The sequence below is a fragment of the Molothrus ater genome, chromosome 20, assembly GCF_012460135.2.
Source record: "Molothrus ater isolate BHLD 08-10-18 breed brown headed cowbird chromosome 20, BPBGC_Mater_1.1, whole genome shotgun sequence".
NCBI lineage: Eukaryota > Metazoa > Chordata > Aves > Passeriformes > Icteridae > Molothrus > Molothrus ater.
In genome coordinates this window covers 5,756,027-5,776,429 of record NC_050497.2, presented here as the reverse complement: position 1 = coordinate 5,776,429, position 20,403 = coordinate 5,756,027, and the positions used below count along the sequence as shown (strand labels likewise).

Genomic DNA, 20,403 nt, shown 5'->3' with positions numbered 1-20,403 from the left:
AAAGCTCAGTGAAAACAGCTCAGTGAAAACATCACTGTCAGGGCAGGTGCTTTCAATAAAGAACTCATTCTTCTCTTTTTCCAGCAAAATTTCAAGGCGGTCTATGCAAAAGAAATACCTCTAGTCAGTGCCCCTCTGAATAAGTTTATTCAGAAAGCAAATTTGTAACAGGGTTAAGTCACCTCTGCAACAGACCACAGACCTTCACTGGTCTTGTCTCCTTCACAGTTCTAGAGTAAACACCCAATAACTGTTTATTCCTTTTACAGTAATACTCTGTCTTAAATCACAGCCCTTCCCCTTTTAGTTATGATACAGATTTATGAATAGCCTGAGCAGCTGTGAACACTGAACAGGCTCAGTCTCTCTGCAAGGAATATACACCAATTTACACAGATACAGAATGTACACACCCCATGCTCTGGGGAGCCCAGTCATTTGTGCCATTTAAATGAAAGTTCAAAAAGCAGCTTCCCCTGGGGGCTTACAGGAAAGCACTGATGGTTCACCCAGCACAATCTCTGCTGTTGAACAGACAAAAATCTGTGTGTCTGTGTTCCTCTGCTTCCATCTTGTATCTCAGGAGGTAACAGGGTGGCAGCTGATGCTGCCAACAGCCCAAACTCCTGTGTTTAATTGCACAGCTCCAGTGACCAGGTCCCTTTAACCTCCCCTGTGGTTTCCCTCAAAGCTCCACTCTTGACACCACCCATCCTAAGAACTTCAGGCAGTTCTTGCCTGAAGACAGCGTCAGTTGCAGGATATCCACATCCAGTTCACATGGCATAAACTTCCACACCCAGATTTGTTTTGCTGCTGCTTCAGGGAGTGCTCTGTTCCCTCCATGTTCTATTTTCTCCCTAGAATCAGGGCTATGGCTTCAAGGCAGGGCCAGGACTACCACACTTGCTGCTCCATGTCCCAGGACCTTAAATTTGGGCCATGGGATCTTGGTTTCCACTCATCTCCTGCAGTCCTTACCAAAATGGGAGAAGGGGAAGGTTCAGGGATGGAGAACTAGAACCCCTAAAGTCCAGAAATTCAAAATGAAGCATGTTTATTAAGTGGTTTCCTTTTTTACTTAATTTCTCCCATTTCTTAAAATAAATAAAACCTTCAGACACATACAAGTGAAACACATCATCCTTCAAAGTGCAGTTACATTTCCACCCCACTCCCAAGAATCACATAAAGCTTTGTCAAGTAACCAAAAGTCCCCTCAAGGCTCCCTTGGGTCCCTTCCCCTGGCAATGAGAACAGACAGGGCTGTGCTGCCCAGGAGCTGCTTGCTGGGGGCCTGTTCAGAAATACAGGTGCAAGAGGCAGGGCTGCAGCAGCAAGGGGGAGTTCAGGATACGTAGTATGAAAACAAACCCAACCTGCTGAGAGTCCAAAGAGTCCATTAGCAGAACAGTGAGTTACTCTGGGAGCCCTAGAAGGACCTGGGCTGATGACAGGCATGAGTGATGGATCAGAACCGTGGGGAGCTCCTGTGGCAGCAGAGGCTGGGACAAGGGATTAAGTCATTTTGCCAAAAGTCATGGACTCCCTTTGCCCCCAGTCTGGGCCTGGCCTAGGTGATGTGGCAGCACCAGCTGCCTCCCAGGATGAGTTAAGAGTCTGCCTGTCCTCCAAGAACACCGAGTAACAGAGGAAAGAGAAGATGAGGTCTGATGCTTGAGTTCCATCTGATACAAACTCTCTTTACTGATGTCTTTAGGAACCTGTTCTCACCAAGGGCACTGAGCAGAGGTATGGGCACATACAAGTCCATCAAGTCCATCCAGGCCCACAGAAAGTTGCTGTCAGTAAGATGTAGCACCTCTTAAACTACCATGATTTTGACCTCATCGTTCTCATCAGCACGGTAGAAGAAGGGAATGCATGGGTTTTCCAGCAGGGAGCCCAGCCTCTCCTGAGGGTTCTGGATTTCTCTGAGAAGCTGCATTATTTGCTTTGCTGTGGGGTCCTCTTGGTTTGGCTGAGCAGCTTTGCTGTCAGCAGGGGGGAAACCGGATTGATGAACAGCAGCCTCTTGTTCTGCTTCATCTGACAGATTCACCTCTCGTAACCCTGCAAGGAGCACACAGAGGGCAGGCAGGTAACTCCTCCCATCCACACTCAGGGCTGAGAGCAGGGGCTGCTCCCCCTGCACAGAGTTTGTCCTGCCTGCAGCTCACCTGCTCCATCGGTGGCGTTCAGCTCAATGCGCCTCTCTGCTGGAAGCACACCCTCAGTCTGGCTTGCCAGCACCTCTGGGTTCTGAGCAGCTGTTACATACTTGCTGTACCATTCATTTCTTTCCCTCACCAGGCGCATCACTAAGTCCTGCAGTTCCAGGAGTTTCATCTGTACCAAAGTAAAGGAAAGCCCATGAAGCATGCACACAAATACACCCTGCAGTTTGCAGTCCTACTCCTGTCACAGAATTAGGAAATGAACACATAAAGGTTTGCACTCCCCAGGCCCACCCTGCTTGGAGTAGAACCACAGAAAAGTCCTTGCCTTCATCTCTTCCTTATCCTGAGCCAACCTGCTGATGTACTCCTCTTTCTCCTGGTGCCGCTGTTTGAGGATAGCCCTTTGACTCTGGTACAGTGCAATGTACTCCCCTGGAACACAAGAGAAGCCTCAGGAGCGTCTGCAAGACTGGGGTACAAGCCCCATAGTGAGGTGTGAGGCATGAGGACCCAGGAAACCCAGCCCTGGAGTGGAGACCTAGCCCAGTCAGCCAGCAGTAGGAGACAGGGAAGGCTTTGAGGGCCCCAGCTCCAAAAGCTGTTTGGGGACCTGTTCCCCACATAAATGAGGCACTGAGCAAGCTCTGCCTGTGCTGGTGCTGCCTAGACATACCAATGGTGTCAGTCTCTCCAGACAGCTGGATGCAGCGGTGCTCCAGCTCCTCCAGCCGCTCCTTCAGGTCAGCCTTCTCATGCATCAGCTCTGTGAAACGCAACTGCACACACAGAGGGGACAGTCACCTGGGCTGTCACACACAGACAGCACCTGTGCTAAAAGATAACACCCCCTGACACTGGTCTGAGCCTGGGGAACAAATCCTGCTCCTTTATAAACAGTGAGCAAGCTTTTTAGGATGGAGCATCTTTTTATGGAACATGTGCTGCTTATTCCCCTACAATCTGTTTGTGTGGTGTTTGTCTGACACTGGATCCTGGTCTGGCTGAGCAGTGTAATAGGACTGAAACAACAGGAGATGCTTTGCTTACCTGTAGCTTGTCCATGGCAGTTTTCAAAGCCTCGTGAACCTCCACTGGAACAGTATCCATAATGGAGCCTGGAAGGGATGTGTGCAATTTAGTTTCTCCTGGGTCAGAATGCACTCACAGACCCAAAGGTCTGTCTCAGAGCAGCCATGGCCAGCTGGCCCAGCACCTCATGGTCACACTGTCCCCAAACTGTACTGGGACTTCACCTCCATCCAGCGTGACGTGATGTTGCTGCTCCTGCCTAAGAGCTGTGATTTGCTGCAGGAGGGTTCTGCACTGCTGCTTCTGAGCAGCCAGCTGCTTCCTCAGATCTTCTCGCTCCTGCTCCACTTGGGACATGGCAGAGGTCACGAAAATGACCTAAGAAGGATTTCAGAGTGTGGACATTAGTGCTTCCCCTGTGTTCAGCAGGATCTATGGTGCATCTCAGAACAGAGTAACAGTTTACCCCATTTTATTTATGGGTGTGAAACCAAAGAACTGTGTGACTGCCCTGGAACTAAGCCAGGCAACAGCTACTGCCTCTTCTCATTCCCAATTAGTGCAGGTTAAAAACTGGATCCCTTGAGAGCTATTTGACTGCAGTATTATGACTACTTGCAGATAAATCTTGTAGATACTTGACACCATTTCCAAATTGCCTTCCAAACTAAAAAGAACATCATCATCAAAGCCCCATTAAAGAGCTGCTCTGCCAGCTGAGTTGTCATCAAAAGGAAACCACTGCCAGACTTCCAGCCTGTTTTGCAAGGATGCTGCAGAAGTCTTGGCTTTGCTGCTATGCACAAGGTGTTGCATTTGCCTCATGACTGCACTCAGCTGGTAGGATAACAGCTGATAAACCTCTCTGCAATTTAACTGGATTCCTTTTCTAGGTATTTGTTTAGAACTAAAATCAAAGGCTTCTCTCCCCACTAAGACTCACCATTTCTTCATGGCTTTCAAACTTCTCTGGGATCACAAGAGAAGGTTTTTGGACTTCTTCAGTCATTGCTTCATCGCCTTCTGTAAAAGAAGGAAGGTGAACATGGAGGCAATGCTGCAGAGAACCCAGCTCTGCCTCCTCCCTGATGCAGCCACTCACCCTCCAGTTGGTGCAAAATCCTGCCATCCATTTCTGCTGCCAGCTGACTGATCTGGGCCTGCAGCTCTTTGTTTTCCTTGGCTACAGCTTCTAGACTTTCCTGCAAGAGAGAAGCAGAGGATCACAAAAACCTGCACAAGCCAGACTGCAAACAGTCACTCTGTCTTCAGGCAGTAGCACCACACACACAAACACACAAGCAGTACTTTGCTCCAGACAGGTACAACTCATCTGTATGGCACAGGGTGTAATCACAGCAGTATTATGACTGTACTTGCAGATAATTCTTGTAGATATTTGACACCATTTCCAAATTGCCTTCCAAACTAAAAAGAACAGCCCAGGGTGGAAGGGACCCACCAAATCTCTCACTTACTGATTACCTCCCATCTTTCCACTTGTGCCTTTTTACTGTTACCTTTGTCTGCTGCAGCTCTTTCAGGTGCATTTCCACTGTCACCTTCCCCTGGACCTCCTCGTGCTGCAGGCGGTCCATGAGCTGTGTCTGAAGCAGGAATTGCTTGTGCAGTTCCTCCTTCTCGGCAGCGAGCTGCTGGAAGGCCAGGGTGTACTGCTGCAGGTGGCTGTAGCACTGGTCCCTCTGCTCCTGCAGGCCACGGGCCTCCTGTGTCTTCAGCTCCAGCTGAGAGAACAAGGTCAAACCACCACATCAAACCCTTTCTGCCTGGGCAGCTGATCCGTGTGACATGATCCAAACTGTCAACATTGCCCCAAAGCCACCAACCAGGCAGACAGCCACCATCTGCCCCCACATGCTGGTCCCCCACATCAGGCAGCAGATGATAGGGGAAGGCTCCCAGCTGGATCTTTGCAATACCCATTTCCATCCTTCCATCAGTGTCTGGGAAGTTGCCAGCAATTTGCAGAATCCAGCCCTGCCATCCCACTGCTGGTGCTCACCGTCTCTTTGAGCTCTGCCAGGTTCTCCTGCAGCTGCCCAAGCTTCTTGGCCAGCTCCTTCTTTACATGTTGCTCTGACTGTAGGGCACTTGTAACCTCCATGTTTTCATTTGTCTGCAAGGCAAACACAACTGTGTAAGGAAACTGCCCCAGCTACCATGAAACAGGCTCTCAATAAACCACGTTAGTTCCCAGTACAACAGGGTGGCATCCCTTGTGTTTTTCTGGACTGAGGGCCATAAATTGACTGTTTAGGGCAGTAAATAGCTTAAAGAAAGGTTCAGAAGATGGGAGAAGAACAAGGAAAGAGACAGGGGAATTGGTGTTGGGACAGTGCCAAGAAGAGGCTTGGCACATCATGCAGCCTGTCAGCTCCAAAGCAGATGGGTGGTATGAATATCCCAAAGAGAGCCACAAACATTCAAAACCAAAGAGTTCAAAAAGGACTAAAGAAAAATCCCAGCAGCTAGACCATGTGTCAGTCTGCTAGGACCCCAGAGGGGAAGTGTTACATTGAAAGAAGCAAAGCAAGAGTAAGGATTCAGCTCCAGGAGGGTAAGAATGACAGCAGCAGAAGAGAATACTGTTGAGAACTTTCTCATGGGCAAATATAAGGGAACAGGAAATGGGTTCTTCAGGTAAAACGGCAGGAGGAATACCCAGGGACAGAAACTGCCAGGGGATAAGAAGGAAAAGGAAACAGTTCTGGACAAAGATACTGGTTCATCTGCTAGAGCACCTGAGGGAGTAAGGAACTGGAGGGAACTTCCCTGGAATGGCACTATGTATCAAAGGATGGAGCAGCCACAGAGGGTAAGAGTCTCAGAGGATAAGAGAGGGATAATGCTGCTGCCAGTTTTTCACATCTGCGCTACAAAAGGATTGCACCAGTGAGGGAAGCAGTGAGAAAAGGCACAGAAGAGACCTACCAGTTTAACAAACCCATTCTGCAGCTCAGCCAGCTGCTCCTTCAGATCTCGGTTCTGGCTCAGTGCCCTGCTGATGGTGGCCTTGTCACTCTGCATGTCCTCCAGGATCTGCTGCCTGTCCACAGCCTCCTCGCTGTAGCGCTGCACGCTCCTCTCCAGCTCCAGCAGCCGCTCCTCCTGCTCCCGGTTGAGGTGGCTCAGCTGCTCGTTGTCCCGGACCTGGGCCTGGTACTGCCCCTGCAGCTCCTCCTTCTCCTGCTGCAGCCGCTGGATCTCCTCCTGCAGGCTGAGCTCAGCTGCTGTGGGCCCCGGTGGTGAGGCAGGCTCGATATCCATGGGCTTCACTGCTGAGGAAATGCAATCAGAGGGGCTCAGTCCCAGGCAAGTGGATGGGTGAGACACATCCCTGCTGGATACACAAAGCACTCCCCAGCCCATGGGGCTCTGTGACCCAGGAGGGCTCAGCAGCTGCAGCATCCAATCCTCAGTGCACAGCACTGAGGGGAACAAAGAGCAAACCTACCCCAAACCCAAGCACAGCATCCTGCTGTCTGCTGCTGACTCCCTCAGCCCTAGAGCAGGAGCATCCTGCCTTCCCAAACTCCTGGGCCAGACAGGCTGACAGTACACTCAGGCCAATACTAACATAACCAGGCTGCTGGTCCATTCATTGCAGGAGTTCACTTGCTATTTCCCAGGAGAAAAGGGTTCTTAGGGTCACCTGGTCTCCATCTGCCTTCCCAGCATCAGACCCACTTGCACCTCCTGTGCAGAAGCACCTGCACAGCAGCACAGAGTTATCCAGCTCCACTCTGCAGTGGGAAGCCCCACTTTGGAAGCCCTACCTGATGTGTTCAACAGCTCTGTAACATTGTCTTCCAGCTCCTGAATTTTGGCCATGTGTTTCTCCTTCTCGTCTGCCATTGTGTGGACCTGCAAGGCCACAGAGATGAAAATTACAACAATGTTCATGGGGCATTTCCTGCTGCCTGGGTTTGTCCAGAGCTGGGATGCTGCCCCTGGGGTTACCTGCTCAGAGAGCTGCTGCACCCGCTGCTGCCAAATGCTCCCCTCCTCCCTCAGTTTCTCCACATACTGATCTCTTTCTGCCTGCAGCTGCTGGAGTGACTCTGAGAGCTATTCAAAACAAAATCAAACAACATCATAATGGCTAAATAAATCTGGTTTAAGGGATAAAACTTGAAGAAATCAGTGTTAGTGCAAAGCTCAGACTACATTTTTCTGCCCCACAAGTTTCCTTACAGACATCAAGATTCGGATCATATTTCATACAACCTCTTACCTGAGCTACCTGGGTTTCCATGCTTGCCTTCTCCTCCAGAGCCATCTGCAGCTGCTGGTTTGCATCCAGACTCCCACCCTGGCTTGAGAACTGTTTAAAATATCAGAAAGTTAAGGCAAAATGTTAACACTCAATTCCTGCACAGCCTTCTCTCCTGAGACCAACCTGCCATATGATCCATGTTGTAACCTTCTATCATTCTTTAAAGTGCTCCAACTCATAGTAAGGTTCAGTGTGCAAAAATAGGGGGATTAAAAACAAAGAGCTGAGATTTTAGTCCTATAAAACAGGCTGAACTGGGCAGCTCCTCCCTACCAATTTTACATTTACTCTTTTTTAATTAAGAAAATAGGATTCAATCAAACTTTGGCTCAGAAATTTTGTTCATTTCTAGCATCTGCACTATACAGCCATATCAGATGGTATGAAAGGCTGTGACCTTAAAAGTTGTCAGACATGTCAGGAATTTAAAGCCAGTGTCTGGAGCATGTCAGTGGACTGAGCACCAAGGCTGGCTCAGCTGAGGCACAGGACTTTTCCCAGAAGAGCAGCAGTTGGCTTGATTTCAAGGATAACTTAAGACACAGTCTAGGAATTTAAAAAAGAGCATTTTCTTCCCTCCCAGGCTCAGGGTTACACCAAGCTTGCTCTCTGACCTGCTAAGAGCTGGCTCCATGCATTCCTTCCCCAGCTGACTTCAAGCTGCCACTGTCCAATTCACCACCTTCCACTGGTGGGTACAAACACCACCCCTACTCAGCGGGTTACTCAGTGAGACTGCAGAACTAAATAACCAAAATCCTGAACAGATACAATCAGAAAAGTCACTGCATTTCCACATTTCACCCTCTCTCACTGTACAACAGTTTTAGCAGACTAATGTGACACTGCTTTTCAATGTGTGCTTTTCAATCAATTTACAGCTCCAACACCTTAGAGAATACAAGCTCTTCTGTTCCCCTGAGGCCTTGCTGAAAGGTTTTTCCTAGGAGGATGTCTTGATGAGATTTCATGCCTTCCTTTAAAGCCAGGAGTTAAGTCCTTTCTCAGAAGGAAGTGTGGCAGTGTCATCACTGTCCTCTGCCCTCACCTGTTGAATCATCAGTTCAGCCATTTCCAATTTCTTCTGCAAATCTTCCACATCCAACTTCATAGCTGAGTTCTGGGACACCAGGGAGTGAACTTTCTCTGACAGCTCTGAATTCTGTTGTTTTATTTCCTCACTACTTTTGCTAAAACAAACAAAAAATTAAAGTGGCTCTGGGTCTGCTGATGTCCAGGTCAAAGATCTACAAATCAATGCTTCCTGGCAGCTACAATCACAGAAACATCACATCTAGTGACTACTTTTTTTTGGTTTTCAGTTGAATATCCAGCCTCCCAAGTCACCACCTGTGGTCTTTGCCACTTGTTGTTTTGCAGAAATGAGCAGAAGGGACTTACCTTCGTTTGTACAGTTCCAGTTTCAGGTTGTCTCGCTCCTTCACTAACTCTTTATTATGCTGGAGAAAAAGGAAATTATTGATTCATCTATGGACTTGAGCCAAACAAATAAGGTATTCAAAAAATACTTCATTCCACCTATAACACATCAGCTAGACCAGAAAAGGTCATAACTTTTGCAAAAACTTCAGGACAGGTTTGCTTAGAACCTCCTGAATTTTCCAGGAATAAGTCTGCTCAGTCTTCTCAAATGTAATGCTCCAAGTATTTCTGCAAACCTCTGGATTAAAGACAATACTGAAGTGTGTGCTTGATGGAGATTTCTGGGACAAGGTGTCTCTCTTGTGTGGAGCTGTCAGACTAATGAAGTGAGGTGCCAGGTCTGAGGACACCAAGTGGACCATGGGATTAGTCACAGAAACTTGAATGAAGTTTGCCTTGATCATGGGGAACACAGGGCTTTAAAAGGGCTTTATTTAACAATTAACAAGGTTCATTTCTGCCTCTTCTGCAAGCAGGGACTGCAGACTTTGCAGCAGTGTAGTAATAAGCAAACAGCCAAAGGCAGAGCTGCTGGTTAAGCATAAACAGAGGTGACTCTCACCTTCTCTGACTGCTTCTGCTGCATGGAGATGGAGGACAAGGTGCGCTCCAGCTCCGACACTCGCTGGCGAGACGAATGTAAACGGGCAGCGAGGCTCTCAGCTTCTCCTGCACAAGGCAGAGCACAGTCACTTGAGGCTGGACCACAAAAGAGCATTTTGGAACTGGCTGAACAGCACTTTCTACTTTGTCAACAAGCTCTTCAGGCAGCACAGTAAATCAGCAGAGCTGGCTCTGCTGCTGGCTCTACAGGTGATTCACTAACAGCCCTGGGAGCACAGCTCTCTCTAAATGCCTGCCTCACTTTTAGAGGGAGATGATGAAACTTCCTTTGCAGAACAATAGACAATATGTTGTTTGGGGTTTTTTTTTCTATTAGAATAAACTGCTCAAATGTAGTTCAGAATAAAAAGCTCAGCTAAGACCTAGATTAACATGACAGCTGTGTGGGAGGCAGGGCAGAAAAGGAAAACCAAGTTTTAAAAGAATTAGAAAGGAACGGTCTGGGGTAGTCACCAGAGCTGACAGGGCTTTAGTGATGCACAAAAGAACCTCAACTGCCATGAGACCAACAGGTTCCCATTTGGGGGCAGCCATGATGACAGCAGCAGTGCCAGTGCCAAAGGCTGCTCACAGAGGGGTCGGGGAGTGCTGTGAGCTGCCTGCCAGCAACTGTCATGCTTGTGACTTGACACCCACAGTTCAGCCACCAGCCTGAGCTGCAGAGACAGTCACGTACCTGATTTCTGCCGTGCAGCTTGCTGAGTGTGGCCAAGGGCTGTCTGCAACTCAGACTTCTCAGAAACAAGAATTCCAATAGTCTGGATATGAACCTTTGGGAAAGGAAAATCAGCTCAGCACAAAACTTCTTTGCTTGCCACTGCAACATCACTGTTGTCACAAAAGGACAATTCAGTAAAGAGCTCCTGCAGTTAAGTACAGTGTGGCTGACACTCACAGTTTTGCTAAAGGAATGGACTTCCAGGATAAGGACTAGGAGTGCTCAATAATCCACAAAACAGCAGAAGTCAGGTGATATTACTGTAAGGGAGGCTCTGCCTTACCTGTAACTGTTCCCTCAGTGCTGCTTGCTCTTTAGAAAATTTCTGTTCAAACTCCTTCTTTTCCTGTAGAAACAAATAATGCTTGGTCAGCACAAACATGCCAATAGTTAACCCTTGTTTTACGTCAAACTAAAAAAGCAGGAATTAATTGGTACTATTGCTAGCACTAAATGATGCCAGTATTTTTTAAGACACACTTAATCTTCCATTATTTGAACTACTGAATCATTTTTCCATCCCAGACCAGCAGCAACAGCACAGTGCAAGCATTGCAGCACACATGTGGCAGTGCTGGAATGGAAGCTCCTGGCAAGGACCTAAACTGTAACCTCCTGTCCCCACTGCACTCCTGCAACTTGAGCTAATATTGAACTTGATTTCAATATTAGCTTTGGTCAACATAAGAATGCTGCCTGTCAGGCCCAGCTCGTGAAGTCAAAATATTAAACCTTATGCTACAAATAAAACTGAATCTAACACAAGACAAGATCATGCACTCTTGTGCCACAATCCACTGTGTTTTCTACTCCTCGGAGAAATAGATACCTATTTCTGTATCTATCCAAAAATAGGACACACTTTACCTTTTCCAGCTGATTCACTGCTTCTTGGTTCTGCTGTTTCTATGGAAGAAAATTGATGCACCAATATTAAGAGAAAATACTCTCATACTGAAACACATTTTCACTCTGATAAAGTAGGATATATGCCCAGTTAATGCAAGGAGAATTTCCATTTCTCTAGAAACTAGGAAGTTCATCTTAGCTATTAAGAGATTTGGGGCTCCCTTCACTAATACATGTGCTATGTTTTTCATTGTCCAGTACATTATCATAGTTCTCCTCCAACACTTGTGCTGAAACCTCTCAGTGTTCCTTTCTGAGCATCCAGCAACTTCAGTTTAAACTTGCAATATCCCACATCTATGCAATTAATCACAGTCAAACTGGTGTGTTAGGAAAATCAACAAAAATGCTTTTAATGAAGGACAAATAATACCTAAATCCCAAAGCAAAAGTCCTTTCCTTTAAGTGATTCCTTGGACCTCTATCCCAGTTAACAAGTGGCCAAGTCGTGCAGAGCTGCACGTACGTTGGCAGGCTCCCACCAAGGTGCTGTGAGACAGAGCTGAAGCCAGATGCAAGGAAAGGGATAATTCTGTCCCAGCCAATTTCAGTCTTATGGGTGAAACACTGGAGATCTGTGACTGCACAAAGTGCATCTCTAGGTGTGAAGGGGGCAAAGGCTGCCCAGGCAGCCACCAAACCCTGTTTGCCCTTTGCTGCTCTTGTGCCCCTGGCAGTTTCCTCTTAAGTAACTACATAATTAGTATTTTTTCCTCTTCCCAAATGATTAATATTACCAAGGTGTTTCTTTATTACCACTACTACCTCAGTGCATTTTGAAACATGACTGCAGATGAAAAGGTGATGAGGTTTTGATTTTAGCAATGCCAGCACACAACCAGGAAAAGCAAAGGCAAGAGCACAAATGCAGCAAAGGCCCTACAGAGTTCCAGACAAACAAAAAAGCCGGCAAACAATGAGAATCCTGGGTGGGCAATGCACTTTACCTCTGCAGTCCAACTAAAACACAAGAAAAAGAACAGAACAAAAATAACCCAAAACCAAAAATTAAACAAAAAGAGGGGTCATGGGGTACACTGGGAAATGCTGAACTTTGGGAAAAGTGTGGTTTTAGAGAGAAACAAAATGGGGGAAAGTATTTCACACAAGAAAGGCTCTTTTCAGTCTGGAACAGATCCACTTAGTTGCATTTTTTGCAGTGTTAAGGCTGAAGGCTGAAAAGCAGCAGCAGGAATCCATGCAGGCCACAAGACAAAGCAGTTCATTCATTGTGCCAAGAGAAGCTGAGGATATGATCAGAAAACAGCCCCAGGCTCTCTTGGACCTATTGCTCCCACTCTGCTGATATATTTAGAACAGCATCACCACCTGCAGAAACAGGTTTTCACATTGCTGCCAGCACCAGAATTCTGTATTTCAAGGATTCAGACCAGGACCAGAAATAGCTGTTTTATGAGGATGCTTATCACCCAGGGACAGTGTGAGGAGATCAACAGAGCACACTTAAATGGAAACAACAAAACTCTGTTTCTGCCTCCTCACATGAGCCACCACACTCACAAGAGGCCTTAGGCTTTGATCCTCACAGGTTTTCCACCCAGCCCATTTTGTTCATACAAAGTGCTGTGTAAGCAGCCTTCCTTGTGGCACTATGAGGAACCTGGAACCTTGCAGACACCCAGAGAGCAGGAGGAGCAGCAAAGACAATGTCAGACTGGTTGGTTGGATTGTTTCTTACCAATTCCTCTATCTTTGTAACGAGCTGTTTGTTAGTTAGATTGCTGGAATCCAGGGCTACTGCCAGCTCCTGGTAACGTGTCTGACGGGCACATGCATATAGGAGAAAAAGGAAGGAGCAGAAGAGGAGGAGGGAAGGAAAAAAGCAATAATTAAAAAGGACAGAAAAATAAATCATTATCACAATTTGATATAATCAGATTCTCCAAACAAAACAAAATCTGTGGTTTGAACAAAAGCAGCTGGGATGTCAACCTATTTTATCCGTTTCTGCTGAGGCCTCATTTTGACATAAAAGTGAATCAGAAATAAGAACTGCAGTTGCATGGAAGCCAGATTATCCCCAGTCCCCAAACTGGGAACATCTCTAATAACTGCCTCTGACTGTTGTGATCACAGCTACCCAATTACAGCCCCAGGTGACACTACACAGTGATTTTTGTGACCTGTGCATTCAGTTAGGCCTCACTAACACTGCTGTAAGCACAGAATCCAAACAAGTGATCAACAGCAGCAAATAAGAAAAATAAAAAACATGACAGACTGAGAACAACTTACTTCCATTTCCTTAATATTTGTGGAAGAAACAGCACTTTCTCCATTCACATACGATGTAGACTAGAAGTAAATCAAGTAAGTCAGTTTTAGTCCTCAAAGCAAATCACTATTAGGTAAGATCCCATTATAAGTGTAACACTCCTTATAGCACCTGTCACTTCAAACAACCACACACAGGCACAGAAAACACTCTTCTGGCTCAGGATAGATGCTGGCTGCCCCTGTGACAAGCTGATGTGAATTATTCAAACTGACTTCATATTCTTTTCCAGCAAATCAAGAGTACATCTTTCCATGAATATGTACAATTCATTCATCCCACTCTGCTTTTCTTCCTACTGCCGAAATCTTAAATTCCTAAACCAGGAATTTTTGCTCCTCAATGTTTAAGTACCACATTGGTTAGTAGGATGGCTGCAGATGTCTCTGAGATTGAAGAGTGTTTCCTTGAACTGTCTGCTTAAAGTTCCACATCAAACACCAAGAGAATTCATGGGACAAAAGGATGAAAAGGAGTACCTGGGAAACCAGGCCATTGAGCTGCTCAGACAACTGACGAAGACCCTCTGTTGACGAGAAAGACCTGGGAACAAAGACCTGGCAATGAAAACCTCTCCCAGAGAGCTGCCCAAATCAACACAGCATTGGGGAAGGAATAAAACCTTAATCTGCTGGGATCCTGTTGCAAAGCCAACACAGACACTCACCTGTTCTCATCCAAAGCATTTTTATGATCCTCAGCTTCATTCATCTGTGGATTAAAACATAAAAACTTGTAAGCCTGTAAAAGATGGGAGTCACACTTATGAATGTGTCACTAAGACTTGATTACACCTGGGCTCAAGTTTCACAGGTCCTGTAATTACTGCTTCCCAAAGGAAGATGAACTTAAAACAACCAACTCAGCCCTGGCTTACACATAATTTCTGAGTGGTGTGAGTCTGCAATAGAGAAATTCAAGTGTATCAGGCTTTATGTCTGCTGTTCCTATTTATCAGGATAATCAACACTTTGCTGAAAAAAGCTACAACTGAATCTTTAATTAGTAAAAGGAAATACAGACTGATTGAAATAGGAGAGAAGGGGAAGGAAGACAGCTTTGGAAGCTGCAGGGCCACGTGTGTGCTAGTACTCCCTCTGCTCTCACAGACAGATGATGACTGCATGGAGAGTGGAGAATGTAGTATTTTTAACAGGAGAAAACCTGAACTAGTGATGTCATATTTATGAAGGTCCCCTTTCTCCACACTAATGTGGCATCACTAATCAGTGCTCAATGGTTCAATGGCAGTATTGATGATAAGTCACAAACCTGTGTCAGCTGCATGCTCTCAGGAGCAGGCAGAACAGAACCACAACTAGGGAGGCTGTTGCTGTTAGATAGCACAGGGACATCAGGAGCAAGCTGTTCAGCACTACGAGTGGCAACATCACTGTCAAAGTATGCCTGCACAAAACACAGCACAGGATTACAGCCTTCATGCAAAATGAACAAACACACACACACATCACCTTGTGGCCTGCCTGTGAAAACCAGACAGATGTGAACAGTCATTAAGAAACACGTGGAAAGGAACCTGTGTTCTCCCCAGAGCAAAGAGGTGAATGCATCAATCACAGACAAACACTGTCTCAGAGTGTGTCCTTCCATAAATAACCAGCGTTCCACAATCCAACTCCCTTTTTAAACACAGGGCAATAACATCACCCAAACTCTAAGTTCACACATGAGATTCACTGCTAAAGATTCACCAAAAATCAAGGGCAACGCCAAATGTCACTGTGCTTTGAAAAGCATCACCTTCGAGGTGTTCCTGGGGAAAACACAGATCACTGTATGCAAATGAAGATGGAAAAGAACAGAGGAATGACTAGTTGAAAAATGGGTTAGTCAGACTCAAGTGCTCTGTCTAAAACTTGCTGAAATTTGTGGCATGCCATGACCCCCCAGTTTAGAAACAGGACATTTATCAACAGGCCAGAGGGAGGAGGGTGGCTGGGAGCAGGTGCCTGTGGCCCTGCTGCAGCCATGGATCCCATGACCAGAAGAATCTAAATAGAAAAGAGAAGAGCCAAAAAACTATTTCTGGACAGCAAGTTCCTATCCAGGCTCTGTGGGAGGATGGATGGCATCTGCAGCCCCCTCAATGAAGCCACGCTGCACTGACCCATTGCATCTCCTTGCACAGCACTAGAGCCATAGAGGTCCAGCGGTGCTCTTGTGTTTTACAGCAATTTGATTGATTTCATCATCCAGCTCTAGTAAATCATCACTTAAAAACACAACAAAACAAAGGAGATAATCTCAGCATTCAGCCCCACCAATACACTGCAGCTCTCTGCAACTCCACCTGGAAGAGTTCCCTCTTATTTCAGTTACTTCCTCCTTGGCACTTCATAGGAACCAAGAAATCTCTCTCTTGGCATTCCCTGTTTACCTCTCAGCACTTCATTCACTAATCCAGCAGCAAGGTTAAAACAGCAACAGTGGAGACAGATTTAATGAAGGCAGTAAGTTGGAAGACTACAAAGGGAAAACAAGAATTTTCTGAATTTCTTTTTAGCAGGACAGGTACTGATGCTCTGAAGGAGCAATATGTGTTAGGTGCTCATTAGGAATGTCAGGAACTCCCTCACTTCTTCCAGCTAAAAGTTACTTCACCTTTATCAATCACACACTCATCAATAGAAACATCAGAGGGACAGGAGGGATTAAATCCCCAGTGCATCTCAAAATGATAATTTCTTTTGATCAGAACATTCTTTCTGCCTAATACTTCCAAGATGCAGAAACCAGTAATGTTCCTTAACCACAAGAATTCCTTCCTTCTTTCTTCACAAGGAGCAGTTTTGTAATAAACTGTCAAAAACCCCAAAACTCTTTGAACAATTGAATTTGTTGGAAACAGAAAGCATTAAAAGCAAAACACTTATATGGAAATTATGCTTTGTGACATTCCAATAATGTAGAATAAAAAGTCAGTAATTCTGCTCAGTTTAGCATGTAGTAGAATCCATTTACTTTCACACAAAGGCTTTGACTTTGCTGGTTTTCCTCTGTTTCAGAGCCAAGAAAGCTGAAGTGAGATACAAGGGAGGGCTCTGCCTCACATGAGACACCAATGGCAGCAGCAGCTCAGCTGCCAATGATCAGCTTTTCTGCCCTATTAGCATCAAGTTTCTAAACAGCATTTTCCTGACTCAGGATTTTTACAAGACAGCAACTGGAATGAGAAATTATTCTTTCATTATATGTTGCAGTTAAAGACTAGTTTTCAAATAATTCCTAAAACCCCAGGCACAACAATCCAAAAATTCCATAATAGTCAATCAGATCAAACTGTTTTTCTGAAGAAAAAGAAAAAACAAAAGGGTAACAAGAATGACTAGAGCAATACATTCTCCCTTTGCAGAACATGACTAAAGCTGTAGACACAGGTAGGCCTTCACTGCAAGGCTAAGCACTGGACCACCTATCTTCATCTCACCCTCCAATGGGAAACAAGTCTCTTTTTCCAATATTTAACTTGCTCTGAGCTCACAAGTATTAACTGAAAACAGTCCTCAGGACAACAGTGACACTTCAGTCACAACACAAGTTTTCTGAGGCACACCCAGCACCCCAAACTGGCAATGTGTCTTCACATCACTCAAATTCTGCTGTTACAGAACCTACAAACACAGTCCAGCTGGTGGAACTCTGTGTCAGACATACTATCACACAAAAGGAAAAAAAGCAAAAAAGGATACAAAGGCAATTCAGAGGGAATTCCATTCCACGTTGCAGGTTTCACTTCATCTGTCAGGTACCCCATGTGATTGCTATAGTTATATTTATTGCTGGATACCCATGGATAGGCACTGAATATAACAATGAGCTACTTTATGACAAGTACATTGAAACAATGGCAGGGAAATAAGCTATCAAAACGATGCAAGTGAAAATGAAAAGCAGAGCTTTGGTACAACAAAACTGGAAGAACATTCTTGGCTACAAAATTTGACTTCTGAGTTCCCATCACAGCTTGGGCCTTATTTTAAATAAACTAACTGCCTGAAAATAAGTGTTTTTAAAAGGCTGTTTGTTCATGTATGCTCCTGAACACCTTTCTCTTGCTTCTTGGCATACGTCCTGCCCTTTCCTCTTTGGGATCTTGGGAATGTGAAGACATTAAAGCCTGTACATGCCTGGCTTTGAAGTATCTGACTTCCTGCCTAAGCATATTTACACCCCTGCTACTTGCCAGACTGTACATCACCTGTGCCAGCTTCATGCCTGTCATAAAATGGGTGGCTGGAATAACCAGCCAGTGCAGCTGTTTGCCTGGAGATGGGCAGAAACATGCCCTTCAGAAACCAAGCTCCAGGAAACAAAGCAATGACACTAAGAGCAGGAGAAACACAGAATAAGGAATCACTGCCTCTTCCTAGTGCAGTTTTCCTCAGCTGTTATAAATGAGTTTATTGCCTCACCCCAAATTCCTGTTTTCCTCCAAGCTCAGCTGTCTCAAGAAAGACTTCTTGACGTGTTAACTTTGACACAAACCAGAAGGAAACAAGCAATGGTAACAAAGAGCTCCATGTTAATAAAAACAGGAACAAAACTGAAGCAACTGACAATGGATATGTGAGGACAAGGCTCCATCCCGGAGATGGAGCTCAGAGTGAGCAGAACCCAAAGCATGCAGGAGGGAGAGCGAGTGAGTCACTGCGAGGGACACGAGCACTGCCTCACCTTCCTCTTGTCCAATGAGGGTATGGCTACCCCATTGGAGCGGTTAAGGTCTGACACCAGCACCTTCAGAATGTTCTGAATCTACAGGAGGCGAAAGAAAAGGGGAAAGAGAAACGGCTCAGAGAAGGACAGAGAGAAAACGTCAATCCAAGGCAGCCAAGGAACCAGCCCCGTGCAGCTGGTGAGGACCACACGCCTCAGCCCAGCAGCTCTGGGCACACCCAGGCCACCATCAGGCAGACTCTGGAGGCAGCTGCACCCTCCAGAACAGGCAGCTGGCAACTGCTGCAGCAAACTTCATTCAAACAGCACCTACACCACTCAGCTCTTACCCCAGCACTTCCAGCTCCGCTCAGATTGTCCAGAAAACCAAAGAAGAGGGAAGTGGCAAATGATTTGAGAGAAAGGATGAGACACTCACATTCTCTGGAGGCTGCTGGTCATCGGTGGTGGGAGTCGCAGGTCTGCTGCCTTCTTTAGTTTTGCGTTTTTTCTTAGTTCCTGCAGTTGCTCCAGGGCTGTTCTTCTGCTGATATTCCTTCAGCTGTGAACAGAAGAAAAATCTGAAGTCCAAATAGAATATGCCTTCTATAACCCCAAAAAACCCTCAAAATCTAACTTCACTGGTAAAAATACACATCAAGGTGAAAGGACAAGAGAATGAATTCATGAATTCATCAGTCTGGGGGAAAAACAGGAATCAAAATAAGCTCAAGAAGGGTAAAGTTAAGACCAAAGAGATGGGTTTATGACAAGTGTTGTAAACATTCAACTTTTGTTTACAGCCAATGCTGTTCCTGGGAAATTGATACTCCACAATGCAACTAAAAGGAGATTGAGAGCACTGGTTGGGGAATTTTCAGGGTTATAAGTAAGAGCAATAAGGCCAAATTAATAAAGGGCAATTAATCCTACATGCGAAGTGAGAAAGCACTGCCTGATAGTAAAATCTTCCACTCCGTGAAAGATTTTATAAGCACAGGTGCAATCCCCACAGCAGACACTGCAACAACTGCAAACTAAGGGGAGAAACAATCTACAAATGATTTTTTAATCTCATCCACTTCGCCCAGGAAGCGCCGGTCTGATAAGATGTAACTCGAATCCCGCCAGGTCTGCCGGCATTTCTGTGCAATTCCTGCACGCCCGAGCCCCAGAGCGGCCGGTGCCGGCAGCTGTTTATGCAAATAACGGCACCCCCGGCCCGCACACCCCGGGCAGGGCACGGCGGGGCAGCGGGGATGGAGAAGGACGAAGGAGGATCCCATTATTGGGAGGATTTCAAAATGGAAGCCTGAACTGCTCCAGGACACTTTTCCGTTCCTGTGACTTTGACACAGAAGCGCATCCCGCCGGGACGCAGGCAGCCGGGCCGCCCCGAGGGAAAAAATACAGGGAAAAAACAGGGAAAAAAAGGAAGGCGGGGGGGGAGGAGGAAGGAAGGCGGGGGGGACACGACAGCCGCACACCAGCCCGGGCAACCCTCACAGCACCGCAGCCACCCAGGCCCGGCCTCGCCCCGGCCGCCCGCCGAGAAGGCCGGGCCGCAGCCCCGGACGCCCGCAGGCTCCCGGGCCCGGAGCGAGGGGGCGGCGGCGGCCCGGCCCGCGCCCCTCGGGGGAGGCCGCGCTCGGCCCAGCCCGGGGTCCGGCCCGCGCGGGGCTCGCGGCACGCAGCCGCCCCCAGCTCCGTCGTGTCGTGTCGTGTCGTGTCGTGTCGTGTCCCGTCGTGCCCGGACCCCCGGCCCCTCACCTTCTTCTTGGCCGCGGCCAACCGGCTCTGCCTGCTGCCGTCCGCCATGTCCGCCCCGCGCCCGGGCCACGTCAGCCCGCCAGGAGCGGCGGGGGCGGTGGCGGCTCCGCCCCCTGCCGGCCCCGCTCCGCCCCGGGACACCCCGGGGTGACACAGCGGGACAGCCCGGCCCCGCCGGGACACTCCCGCCCCGGGACACCCCGGTCCGCCTGTGACACCCGGCTCTGTCCCGCTGATGTAGTGACCCGACTGCCCAGCCGGCAGAGGCCAGCCCGGCTCCCCTCGCCTTTGCGGGGCGCGTCCCGCAGACCCGCCTCGCGTTCCGCCCTGGGCTGTCCGAGCGCGGATCCCGCGCGCAGCGCAGGCGGCGGGGTCGCTGTGTGCGATCCCAAATCTTTGACCTTCCAAGCGCGGCAGCACCCGAGGCTCGGGCAGCCCCGGCTCTGACACACAGCGCTCA

At 47.3% G+C, this 20,403-nt stretch overlaps 1 protein-coding gene across 3 annotated transcripts; it reads right to left on the bottom strand.

Annotated features, from left to right (window-relative positions):
* Positions 1-1,040: 1,040 nt before the first annotated feature.
* Positions 1,041-20,030, bottom strand: GOLGA2 (golgin A2). Of its 3 annotated transcripts, none has more exons than XM_036393942.2 (28): positions 19,944-20,030; positions 18,613-18,735; positions 18,192-18,272; positions 14,769-14,903; positions 14,164-14,207; positions 13,976-14,039; positions 13,457-13,516; positions 12,900-12,980; positions 11,159-11,197; positions 10,575-10,637; positions 10,250-10,343; positions 9,512-9,618; positions 8,908-8,966; positions 8,555-8,696; positions 7,465-7,554; positions 7,191-7,298; positions 7,007-7,094; positions 6,162-6,508; positions 5,233-5,346; positions 4,730-4,954; positions 4,312-4,411; positions 4,153-4,232; positions 3,434-3,587; positions 3,228-3,295; positions 2,854-2,956; positions 2,506-2,612; positions 2,181-2,349; positions 1,041-2,073 (listed from the first exon to the last, which is right to left on the bottom strand). In XM_036393942.2, the coding sequence occupies exons 1-28, from the start codon at positions 19,989-19,991 to the stop codon at positions 1,826-1,828; spliced, it is 3,141 nt and encodes a 1,046-aa protein (XP_036249835.1). In that variant the 5' UTR covers positions 19,992-20,030; the 3' UTR covers positions 1,041-1,825. The 3 variants fall into 3 exon arrangements, with proteins under 3 accessions (XP_036249835.1, XP_036249832.1, XP_036249834.1); XM_036393939.2 differs by having other exon boundaries at positions 6,162-6,505; positions 19,944-20,008; XM_036393941.2 differs by lacking the exon at positions 14,769-14,903 and having other exon boundaries at positions 19,944-20,008.
* Positions 20,031-20,403: the final 373 nt, after the last annotated feature.

Excerpts from the sequence above, each read along its gene's own strand:
- GOLGA2 (XM_036393942.2), bottom strand. The coding sequence starts at position 19,991 with ATGGCGGACGGCAGCAGGCAGAGCCGGTTGGCCGCGGCCAAGAAGAAG. Across the intron at positions 10,344-10,574 it reads CACTGAGGGAACAGTTACAG|GTTCATATCCAGACTATTGG; the intron begins GTAAGGCAGAGC and ends CCTTTCCCAAAG. Across the intron at positions 7,555-8,554 it reads CTGAACTGATGATTCAACAG|TTCTCAAGCCAGGGTGGGAG; the intron begins GTGAGGGCAGAG and ends TATTTTAAACAG.